This window comes from Humulus lupulus, chromosome 2 (genome assembly GCF_963169125.1).
Source record: "Humulus lupulus chromosome 2, drHumLupu1.1, whole genome shotgun sequence".
Lineage (NCBI taxonomy): Eukaryota > Viridiplantae > Streptophyta > Magnoliopsida > Rosales > Cannabaceae > Humulus > Humulus lupulus.
In genome coordinates, this window is record NC_084794.1 from 148,720,464 (window position 1) to 148,732,105 (window position 11,642).

An 11,642-nucleotide genomic window follows, 5' to 3' on the forward strand; every position below is an offset into this window, starting at 1 on the left:
AAAAAATTCTATTTATTTATTTATTTTTAAATGTTCTTTATCAAAGTTTTAGGTAATAATTTTGTCTAAATTAAAAGTCAATTTTTTTTAGTATTTTATTTTCTCTAAAAATATTTTCAAATATATTTTAATTTTTTTTAAATGAAATTCGAATATATATATATGTTTAGTATTTTTATTAGGTTAAAATTGTTTTTGGTAATTTATCTTATTATAGAGTTTAGTTAATCTATGCTGACACTATAAATATTTTTATCGGAAAACATTAAATAATTAAATACAATTTTTGGAACTTAATACTCGGTAGGGCTGAGCATAAAATCCAAAAAACCGAAAAAACCGTATACACCGACTTTCCAAACACCGAAAAAACCAAAATCGATTAAACCGAACACCGAAAAAACCGCCAACGGCGCAAACTGCCACTGTTCGGTCGGTTTGAAAATTTTGTCCGGACCGACCGGCGGAACCGAAACTGACTGAACAATATAATATTATATAATTATTAATTATTAAATAAAAAAAAATGAAATTATGTTCTATATATTTATGTTTTAAAAATGCACAAAAATGGATTCCAACAATCCAAAAATTTTAGTTTTTTAACTAAAACTTTCAAAAAAAAAATTAATTTTTTTTTAAAAAATAAATAAGAAATTCGGTTTGGTCAGATTAACCGACCAAATCGCGGTCCAAAATTGTTGGTTTTTTCTTTTAATTGGTTTGGTCGGTCGGTTTTTGTATTGCACCAATCCGGACCGAAAACCGAATTCTAAATTTTATGTTATGAAAAAACCGTCAAAACCGACCGATGCTCACCCCCTGATACTCGGGCCGCATTACTATCTCATTTTTTAAATTTGAGGGAGAAAATAAAAATAAAAGAAGAGTAAGAGATTCCTGTGTGGCTTCCCGCCGTTTGTGTGGTCTCCACTCCACCACTTTTCTGATCAAAGTTCAAAGGGAGCGTAGATGGAGTTGATTGGTAACAAATCAAATATACAGTGAGTGGAGTGGAAGCGACCAAATTTTTGTAGCTTTGAATATGGCCCGGAGGCTGTGTTGCCGCCTTTCCCTCTCACAATTTTTTGGCAGACTCAGAAACCCTTCTTCAAGGTCGAAATCTTTATCTACAATATTCTTCAGAATATGGGTCCCACTTCTCTTTGCAGTTCTTCTTTTTCTTCCGTGAAACATAACTTGTGTGTTATCGTTTCCAGGCTAGATACTATGTTTGGTTCAACTAGTCAGCTCTCTTTATATTTTCAAGGTGAAATTTCTTCTCCTTCCTCAATGTGTGTCATCACTTATTGACTTTTTTTTTTCTTTTCTTTTAAAATTTTTTCTTTTGTTTCTTTTTTATTAATTTATGGATTGTGTAAAAGTTACCTTTATGTGCTATATAACTGATCTGGGATAATATATGTTGTTTGCTGTGTTTTTAATAATATCTGATGCTCACTAACTGTTTGTAAGAAGACCTTGAAGAAAAAAATAAGTAAAATTTATTCATTACAACAGTTGATTGCTTGAAACTGATTCATTTTCGTTTGAATTGTTCATTACAACCGGATGTTCATTGAATTGTTCATTAGGTCCAAACGAACATGAAAGAAAAGGAATCGATGCAAAAATTAAGTGAACATAATATCACCTCAGTTCTAGTTTCCCGTTGCCCATGACTATGTGAAATATTTCTGGCTAGTCTTCCTTTCAGCTAGTTTCAGAGTTTTTCTAAGATGTAAGATTTAGAACAGTACATGATGACTTGGCATCACTGTTAAGTTGCTTCTCTAGTAAGTGTGGAGTTATGAAAAGAGGCTATTGTTCTATCTTCTTTTCAATGCTGCATAGGTTTTTCTTTCTTCTTTCATAAGATTTTTCTACACTGAAAGTATGCATTACCTGTTTGCAGCATCACGATCATATGCTCGTGGTGGCCATAAACATTATGATCTCTTTGGCAAGAGCAAACCAGGTGATGAGGATTTTAGAAAAACATGGAAGAAAGAGATGGATGAGGAGACTTCTCTATGGACAGGAAGTGAAGATGAAAGTGATCAGGAATGTGGAAAAAAAGACGAATTAGAAGAAGAGATCAGGAAGGTAAGGCAACAGGCAAAGGAACACTCTCACTTAATTGATGCTGATGATAGCGATGAGTTAAGAAGTGTTTGGTCTGGGAGTGATGAGGAGAAGACTCTCTGGACAGGGAGTGAAGGAGACGATGATGATGATATTCCTACAGAAGCATACCCAAATGAAGCAAGTGATAAATATGTTGATAAACTGTTTGAGTTTGAGGAAACATCAAAGTATAGAACAATATCTGAACTATTGAAGGCTGAGCAGGAACCAGAGGAGCTGTCACCTGGAAAGCAAGCCAGAAAACTTGCAGTGGAGAATGCCTTGAAAAGGTTGAAGAAAGGGCCAGATGGGCGTTACACTAATGTGTGGGAGGTCATGAGTGATTTAGACATTCTAATAGGTGCATTTGAAAATATAGTCTCTGGACCAGAGTATGCAGAGCTTAGACGGGGAGGGCCTAAGAGATTGAATTTGCAGTTTTTCAAGGATATTCAAGCACGTATGAGAGATCCAAATTACAAGTTCTCACGTGAATTAAAACTGAAACCAAAAAGCAAATTGGTTTCAAGAAGGAAATGGCAGAAGGCACAATCTAGGCGTAGAAAAGCACAAAAGAGATGAGTTATTCGTTTTTTTTCCCAATTATTTTTCTTCTTAGGATCAAGACATTTACTTTTTGATTCATTTGTACTTTTCCTTGATCCAGATTCATTTGTACTTTTCCTTAGACTGGGTGAGAAATTGGCGGGAGTGTTTCTCTTTCTCCGTCTCCATTTATAATTTTAATATCTATCCATGTCCCATCCTGCATATTTCCCTTCGGGAAATCCAAAATTTTAAAATAAAAATTGTAAATTATATACAAATTATAATATTGCACAATATTTATGATTTAAAATACTAAACATTATTCTAAATAAAATTTAAAATATTAAAAAAGTTATTAATATACTACAATAACACATAAAGAAATGTATAAAATATTTCAAAAATATATAATAATTTCAACATGGTTTTGTTAGGGTGGGGAGTGGCATTCTTGTCCCCGTCCCATTTAACATTCAGAAATTAAAAATTATCTTCGTTCCCGCCCCATTCCCTATTTAGATGGGAAATCTCCGTCCCATTCGTGTGGACCTCATCCCTATTGAGAAAATGTACATCTTTAATCATAGTCATATATAACTAAAGGGAATTTCCTTTTGTATTTGTTGTCTAGCATGATCGAAAAGGGTAGTTTATTTTTCTGTTTACACTGAAAAATGTTTGAAAGGGTAGTTTTGAAGGTATTTGACTCCTTAACTAAAAAATTATTTTTTGTTTTTAAAATCTAAAAACTTGTTTTCAAGAAAACAATTTTTTAAAACAAAGTTACAAAATACAAAAAATTTTGAGAACAAAAAAAAATTGTTTTTAGTTGTTCTCAAATTTTTTGTCAATTTTTTTTTCTCACATAACATTTTTAATTATTATTTTTATTTCACATCACTTTCTCTCTCATTAATTTATCACTCCTCACTTTCTCTAACATCACTTTCTCCCTTATCACTTATTATCTTATTATTTTCTCTCTCATCATTTTTTATATCTTGATTTTCTCTCTCATCATTTTTTCTATCTAGCCATTTTCCATCTCATCACGTTCTTTCTAATATTTTTTCTTGCATCAATATGAATTCTCAATTTTTCTTGCTCAAAATTTCTCTCCTTACTTTCTCTCTTCTTATTTTTCATAATTTTTTATTTCACATTACTTTATCTCATTATTTATTGCAAATTTTTAAAACATTTATCTCTCTGTAAATATATTTATTAATATTTTATTTAAGATTTAAAAAAAATAAAATAAAAAAATTATTTTTAGAAAACATTAACCAAACACATGTTTTTTTTTTTAAACTACAAAAGCTGTTTTCTGTTATTCTGAAAACAAAAAACAAAAAATAAAAAACAATGCCAAACGGATCTAATTTTTTTCCCTTTAATATGACTTTGACTGTCTGGCTACAAATAATTCTCATTGACCATGGAAGTTTTCTTAGTTAAATGTTTGCAGTTTTTTCTTGCATTTACATTTGGTGCGGCTAGCCCTATCTGTTCAGCGTGAGACTAGTATATTTCATACCAACCCGCAAAACATATACATATTATGCTAAGAATGTATAGTTTATCTTAATCTGTGCTCTCTTTTGGACCATTTATTTACATTCCCACATGTAATAGTCAGGGGTGGTGCAGATCCAAACATAAAAGACGAGTCAGAATATGAAGAACTCAGTGAAGAGGGGTTAATCATCATCATCTGGGGTTGAATCGAGTTAATCATGTTGCACTCATATATTGTATATTATAGTTATCTATTCATTATCTAATTTAGCGAGTCACTGTTATAGTATGCCTGCATATTAGTATTGATCAGTGGTGGTAAATCATCATCCTTAATCACTGACGGCCATGCATTGAGTTCTTGAAATGCACCATATTCATGGCTCCCAAAACCAAGAAAACCACCACCAATACCATCACTGCCCATAAGCATGTTTTCTTCCACTGTTGCCGAAATGAAATTCTTATCGTACTGACCAGTTATTGCTTCTCTTCCTGTATGTTGGCTTTGAAACAACTCAGATCCCCATTCACGTTCTTCTTCACCACAAAAGGATGTGGGGAAATCATGCTGAGCTCTAGAGGCAGTGGGGCCGTTATTTAGGCTTAGTGTTTGGTTGTTTTCCATTTGATATCTGTTCATTCCAAATTCTAGTTGGTTGGGACTTGGAGAATGAAGCTCTGCATATTTACCAGATTCTACCAACTTCTTGATCAAAGTTGCAGAATCCACACTGCCTATGATCAGGACCAGCTGTTGTTCAGCGTCAATGGTTACAGTGTATACACCTGAATTCAAAGCTTACAGCTCGTTATGCTAATATTATACGACATAAGTAAAACTTCATGGTTAAATAATATTATAAGACATTATTCAGTTAGAAAGAGTACCCCAAAAGTGCTGGGAAGAAATAATAACAATTTAGCCACTAAAAAAATTAAAGATAAAAAGAAGTTAGCACCTTCTAATTTTCTGAGGAGTTTTCTTACTTTTTGGACGCATCCCAGGCAGTGCATATTCACTTTTAAAACACATCTCTGCAGTAACATTAAGAAATCAAAGTTATAAGGTAGATAAGCAACCATTAAGGCTAAAAGTTAGAATAGTAAGAGAAGACCTCTAGTTTTAAAAATTCAAACTCAGTTGTCATCTCCTTAACTATGTTTTCTTTCTGCTGTCCTCCTTAAAATAAAACTTGTCTTCCTCTCTCTTTATAGAGCAAATCAGAGAGAGAGAGAGAGAGAGAGAGAGAGAGAGAGGATTGTAGTGATTTGACTAAGTCAAGAAGAGTTGTGGATGTGGAGACAAATTTGGACATGGAATACACCAAATTCTCGTGGTTTTGATCATGTGGGAGAGACTTATCAAGACCATTGCAATTTGCAATTGCCAGAACAAGACTTCTCAAAAGGAATGACTGTACTATTTTTAAACCTAATTCCGAATACAAGCATTTCTTTTTATTCACGTGTTTACATAAAATACAAAATATTTCCTTCTCCTCTCCCCTTAACAATACTTTTCTCTAATCTAGTCAATTTTTAGTTCAAAGCAAGCTCTCTTCATGTTGATATGATGTGTAATTGTAGGATAAAATGGTGATGAGCTTTCTTATTGACTAGTTGCATCAAATAATTTGTGTTTGGTAAAATTTTTGGTGTTGTTTGGTAACACTTAAAAAAAATAGTTTTTTTATTTAATTAATTAAAAATTTGTCAATTAAACAAAAAATATGTTTGGTAACTTTATTTTTATTTATTATTTTTTTAAATTTTAATTAAAATTTATTAAAATTTGAAAATATAATTTTTTCACTTTCAATTTTTTTTTAAACAGTTTTCAATTTTTTTTTCTTTTCTTCAAATCAACACTTCATATTGTTAAACAAAAAATAAAAATAAAAGTTATCAAACACGTTTATTATTTTTTGTTTTTAAAAATAAAAAACAAAAATAGTTACCAAACATATTTTTATTTTTTAAAAATAAAGAAATAAAAATAAAATTTTATTTTCATTTTTGTGTTTAAAAAGTTTAAAAACAAAAATTTTACCAAACGGATCTTGTTTTTGAATTTTTTAAACACAAAAATAGAAATATTATTTTTATTTTTGTTTCTTTATTTTTAAAAAATAAAAATATGTTTGGTAATTATTTTTGTTTTTTGTTTTTAAAAACAAAAAATAATAAATGTGTTTGATAATTTTTATTTTTATTTTTTGTTTAACAATATAAAATGAGGTGTTGATTTGAAGGAGAGAAGAAAAAAAAAACGAAAAATTTGAAAATGGTTCAAAAAAATTTTGAAAGTGAAAAAAATTCTATTTTCAAAATTTAATGAATTTTAATTAATTTTTTTAAAAATAATAAATAAAAATAGAGTTACCAAACACAATTTTATATTTAATTGTCAAATTTTTAATTAATTAAATAAAAAAATTATTTTTTGAAGTGTTGCCAAATAGTACCAATATTAGTCACGATATAGGAAAAATTTATTTAAATTTTCAATCTTTTAGAGGGGTTTGTTGCTTCTCTATTTTTTTATTTCTAATTTTTTTTGTTTGTTATACTTTTTTCCCACATATTTATAAAAATAATTAAAAAATAGCGGGGTTTTCATTCCCAGCTACTAGCTAAAGGTTGATATCAAGCAGATTTTTCCTTCTTTATTTATATAAAATGAGGCTTAAATTCTTCTTTTAATATTATTCAGAGTTTTAGTTTGTTCTTTCTCAGAAGGCGTTACAACACAATCCGTCTTTCATTACATTGTGATCACGGATTTAACAAGTCGATTACATATATCATATTTTTATAATAAAAAAGAAAACTTATAATTATGTTATTAATAAATTTATATATATATATAAATAGATATTGTTTATGAGGCTAAAAATAAGGTCAAAAGTACACCTTTTGGACTGGAGAGGAGTTGTTCAAGATGGTTGCATACTACTACCCACTAGCAAAACCACGGGAATATATAGAGATAAACTCGCATTATGTATGTATCTGAATTCTTTCATAAAATTCAATTTGACAAAACTCAAAAGGATGGAGGGCAATGAATGAGCGGACTAGGAATAATATTCTACTAAAACTCTAAAAAGTGCTAAAAGAACTATCGTTTAAAGATGCCTTGGAAAGGAGCCAATAATGACGCTCTCTCATTCATCAATGTATATTAGCTGGAAGTAACAATAAAGATCAAGTTCACCCGTTTAAGCAAACTATAAATAGAATAGGAAAATACAATGATTGCTAGTACACTTGAGTTTCAAACAATATTGCTTGGAAGTACCCTAAAAGGAAAAATTGCACTATTTATTGAACAGGAAAAAATGTTATCTGTTCCAACTTCCCTAAAATAGAATTTAAAATTTGAAAATGCAGTTCCACTTTGTTGGCTCTTTCTTCTTCAATAAATTCATCATCATTGAAATCAATAAATCTTTTTTTTTTTTTTTAATTGGATCGACTCCAATTTCCCTTCCTCTCTCTTCTCGAGGTCTCCTTTTTCCTATCAATTTTTCTCTCATTAAATCATCAATGTCAAGAAACCTCCGAACACATCTGTCACCACCATGATCCTCTCATTGTCGTGAGAAAGTCTATGAAGTAAAGCTCATATCTGTTAGAGAAAATATATTCAATGGAAATATAGAAACCAATATTACAACTCTAAAACAATAATATTATTGGGACAATATGATCTTACAACTCTAAACTCAAAATATATGTAAATAAGAAAAATATAAAAGAAGAAATGAAGAGAATTACAACTCAAAGCAATATACTACACATAAGATAACAAATAACAAAGATGAAGCAGACAAACTCTCACTTACACCACCAAAGCGAAAAGTAGTAGGGATCACCAAGATTTAAACAAGTTTCTAATAATTTTGTCCCAGAAGCTTATTTTCTCATTTCTCAAGCAATATGAGACTCTCTAGTATTTAGAGATAGCATTGGGATTTATCAAGCTTAACTTCACAGTCAATGCTATGGAAGAGAAGTCTTTCACAAGTATTTCTCAAGTGAGCAAATAGTCTCTATTTATAGAGTTCTCACTCATTTCACTACAACAATTTTAACTATATATTACACTAAGAACTTACATATATTCAGAAGCGTTATTAATTCGCAAATAAAAAAAACAAGAACAATTACTTTTCATTTAATAAGTCTAGGACATGGAATTGTTTAGGCACCAAATGAAATAGAACTAGGTGCCAAATGAAAATTTTGGATCTAACCCGACAAGAAAAGAAAAAAAAACAATTAAAGACATAAATTTCTCTGGTTCCTCTTAGCTCTCCTTAAATCCCTAAATCCTAATATACCCAAACCAGCTCCCTAAACCACTGCCGCCTCTTTGCCTCTCTCTCCTCATGCTCAGTCTCGAAGCTATCGCTCATTCACTCACTCTCTTTCACACTTAGGCTCCCGGCTCTCTCTGCTTAACGCAAGCTATCGGAGCACACCACACAGGTGGAGCACTCTCTCCATTCCGTTGAGTCGTTGGAGCACGTTGGTACGAGTCACGACGGTGCGAGTCATGGTGCTCTGTCTTCCTCACACGAGTCACGGCGGTATCTCCTCTGCTGGAAGCAAGAACCCAGGCAAGAACATCTCTGTGAGGTTTTATTTTATGGAGATTTCAATTTAGTATCACATAATCAATGTATCATTACTATATCAATATATATATATATATTTATAAAGTGTTTGCTGGATTTGGCCAAAATCAATGTATTTGATCTAAGTTTCTAATTAAGAATTTGGTATGTTTGGTTTAGTTGATGCAATTTAGTTCCTTTGGACTGTGTTGAGTATTTATGAGATAGAGAAGATTACTAATAGCTATTTAAACTTTATGGCAACTATATTATAGGTTGTTTGGGGGAGTGTGAGTTTGTTTGTGTTTCAAGATTGTAAATATCTAGGTAGAGGAGTATTTTTCACATTGTATGGTTTCTACTGCTTAAATGGAGTATTTCCCTGCTTTTGGATCCATGGAGTGCTTGTCTTGCTTCCGTATTTCATTTTGTTGTTAACTTTGTGTATGGTTGAGCGTGTTATTACGAGTTCTATTGGTCGTTTGATCTTTAGCTTGAGAATTTTTCTCAGTTTCCATTAGGGGGTTATAGTGCCCTTTTCATTTCTGATTAAACTTTTCAGCAGGTTCCTCAAATTTTAATGTTGTTGTGTTTTGATTTATTGTAGTTGCATCCTGCAAATAACAATCTGTACTCTCTGTTATTTATTTTTTAGAATAACATTTAAGTTGGGGCCAAATTAAAAACAGAACTGTTAGGCCAAATGCATCCACAAGCTGTGAATTATGATCCACGTAAGCCTTGACCAATATCACTCACATGCAAATGTAAGCATAAATAAGTGTGAAAACATGATATTATACATAGTAAATAGTAATGCAACTTGTGTTTTTCTTCTTATTTTGATTGTTTATATATGTGTAGAATATGTAACTTGTTTGGTTTGCAGAATTAGTGCACTACAATCATTCAAACTTCACTCTACAAACACTCACACTCATCTCATAATTTGTGCAATGCTATATATATTAGTAAAAACCTTCTAATTGTTTTAGTTTTTGTTTCAGAAAATTGTTTTTGTAGATGCATTCATACCGATACTGATTGGAATTGTGGTTGTTAAGCTTTCATTTGTAATTTGGTACAAAAGAATAATGCAATTTGGTACTCGTTGGCTTGATATAGTAGTATAAACCATGCACGAATATAATATTTATGTCCTTTAATATTAATAGTGCTTTAATATTGTTGTTGTTTAATTTGGTGATGTCATATTGCTAATATATGTATCTATCTCTGTATTTTTTTCTTTCTCTCTTTGTAATTTAGTTAAAGCTTTTTTGGTTGGTTGTCTTCGAGAGAAAAGACTAGATACTTGGGGTGCAAGCAATCTCTCACGAAAGATTTTTACTTTTGTTTGCAAGAGGTATGCCTCTTACCTTTGTTTTAATATTATGCAACTGCTAGATGAGTTTGAATATCTTAAATATTCATCCATAGTGAAGTAGGATCTGAGAAATTTGTGTGCTGGGGTGATAACGGAAGGTTAAGAACTTGTGTGTCTTAGTGAAGTAGGATCTGAGAAATTTGTGTGTTGTGGTGAGATAAGGAAGAAAACATGTGTGTTGTTTGAATTATTTGAATTGATATTGGCAAATAATTGGTTGCTAGTCTAAAGGAAATGGTGTTTGATTTTATGTAGACTTATCTAGTATTACTGTTTTATAATTGAATTTTGTTTGCGTGACTTATTTGATTATTGAGGCTATTTCTTTAAAAGAGAGTGGAATAATTTTTTATTTCTTGTTTTATATATGTTAGTTTTCTTCTTGTCCCTTCTCACAAATGAAATGGTTTAAAAAGGAAGATATATAGGCTCTTATTATCAACTTTGGACATCATGTTCGATAAAAGTTGGGTACAATTCAACAGGTAATAAGAATTGAGGACTTAGTTAATATTAAGTTATTAAATTCATAGATATATAGGTTATACCTTTCTCTAATAATTTTGAGTTTATATTTTTCATTTAATTGTAGAGCCTTAGCTCAGTATAAGCAAGGTGCTAAGAGTTTTGTAGAGACAATAGAGAAATATGCTAATTATCCAAAAAATTATTGTGTCCCTGCAAAGTGTGTCGAAACTTAAGTCAACAAGATGCCAACATTCTTTATGAGCATTTGATCATAAATGGGATTGATCCAACTTACAAAATATGGTTTCATCATGGGGAAGAAGTATCTAGAATTGATGATATTGAGGAGATTAATTCTTTTGATGCCTATTATGTGTTTAGTGCTACAAATCTTGATGAGTGTGATTTTGACGAACATGTAGATGGCTCTAATGACAATTTCACCAAAAAATTAGAAGATGCATAAATTTCATTATATCCACAGTGCACAAAATACACTAAGTTATCTGCTATTGTTTCTTTGTATAAGCTTAGGATTTCTAATGGATTGTCAGACAAATGTTTTGATGAAATGCTAGGGATTTTCCATGATATGCTTCCATTTGATAATGTGCTCCTCAAGTCTATGTACTTAGTTAGAAAATTTCTTCGAGCATTTGAATTAGGATATGAAAGGATTCATGCATGCATACATGATTGTTGTCTATTTAGAAAAGATAAAGAGAAGTTTGAAAATTGTCCGACATGTGGAACTTCTCATTGGATGTCAGACAAACTTACTAACAATGTTCGGAAAGGTGTCCTTGCAAAAGTTTTGAGATATTTTCCTATAATCCCAAGGTTCAAACGAATGTTTAGATCTAAAGCAATGGCTAAGGATTTAAGGTGGTATCACAATAATAAGAGAAACGATGGGAAAATGCGTCACCTAGTAGATTCTGTTGCTTGGGAGTTAGTGCATGAGAAAT

The 11,642-nt window shown here is 31.0% G+C and overlaps 2 protein-coding genes across 3 annotated transcripts; one reads left to right on the top strand and one right to left on the bottom strand.

Moving 5' to 3' along the window:
- Positions 1-883: 883 nt before the first annotated feature.
- LOC133818614 (uncharacterized) lies at positions 884-2,878 on the top strand. Its single transcript, XM_062251603.1, has 3 exons — positions 884-1,116; positions 1,221-1,270; positions 1,916-2,878. Exons 1-3 carry the CDS (start codon positions 1,046-1,048, stop codon positions 2,707-2,709), a joined length of 915 nt encoding a protein of 304 aa, XP_062107587.1. The 5' UTR covers positions 884-1,045; the 3' UTR covers positions 2,710-2,878.
- A 709-nt stretch (positions 2,879-3,587) lies between these two features.
- On the bottom strand, positions 3,588-5,641 carry LOC133816354 (heavy metal-associated isoprenylated plant protein 8-like). Of its 2 annotated transcripts, XM_062248896.1 has the most exons (3): positions 5,313-5,641; positions 5,157-5,232; positions 3,588-4,983 (listed from the first exon to the last, which is right to left on the bottom strand). In XM_062248896.1, exons 1-3 carry the CDS (start codon positions 5,343-5,345, stop codon positions 4,457-4,459), a joined length of 636 nt encoding a protein of 211 aa, XP_062104880.1. In that variant the 5' UTR covers positions 5,346-5,641; the 3' UTR covers positions 3,588-4,456. The 2 variants fall into 2 exon arrangements, with proteins under 2 accessions (XP_062104880.1, XP_062104879.1); XM_062248895.1 differs by having other exon boundaries at positions 5,157-5,641.
- Positions 5,642-11,642: the final 6,001 nt, after the last annotated feature.

What these genes read in the sequence shown, in the direction of transcription:
- LOC133818614 (XM_062251603.1), top strand. Translation starts at nt 1,046, where the DNA reads ATGGCCCGGAGGCTGTGTTGCCGCCTTTCCCTCTCACAATTTTTTGGC. An exon ending in CTCAGAAACCCTTCTTCAAG is followed by an intron (nt 1,117 to 1,220) that starts GTCGAAATCTTT and finishes TATCGTTTCCAG; the next exon opens with GCTAGATACTATGTTTGGTT. An exon ending in GCTCTCTTTATATTTTCAAG is followed by an intron (nt 1,271 to 1,915) that starts GTGAAATTTCTT and finishes ACCTGTTTGCAG; the next exon opens with CATCACGATCATATGCTCGT.
- LOC133816354 (XM_062248895.1), bottom strand. Translation starts at nt 5,280, where the DNA reads ATGGTTGCTTATCTACCTTATAACTTTGATTTCTTAATGTTACTGCAG. An exon ending in ACTCCTCAGAAAATTAGAAG is followed by an intron (nt 4,984 to 5,156) that starts GTGCTAACTTCT and finishes CTTTGAATTCAG; the next exon opens with GTGTATACACTGTAACCATT.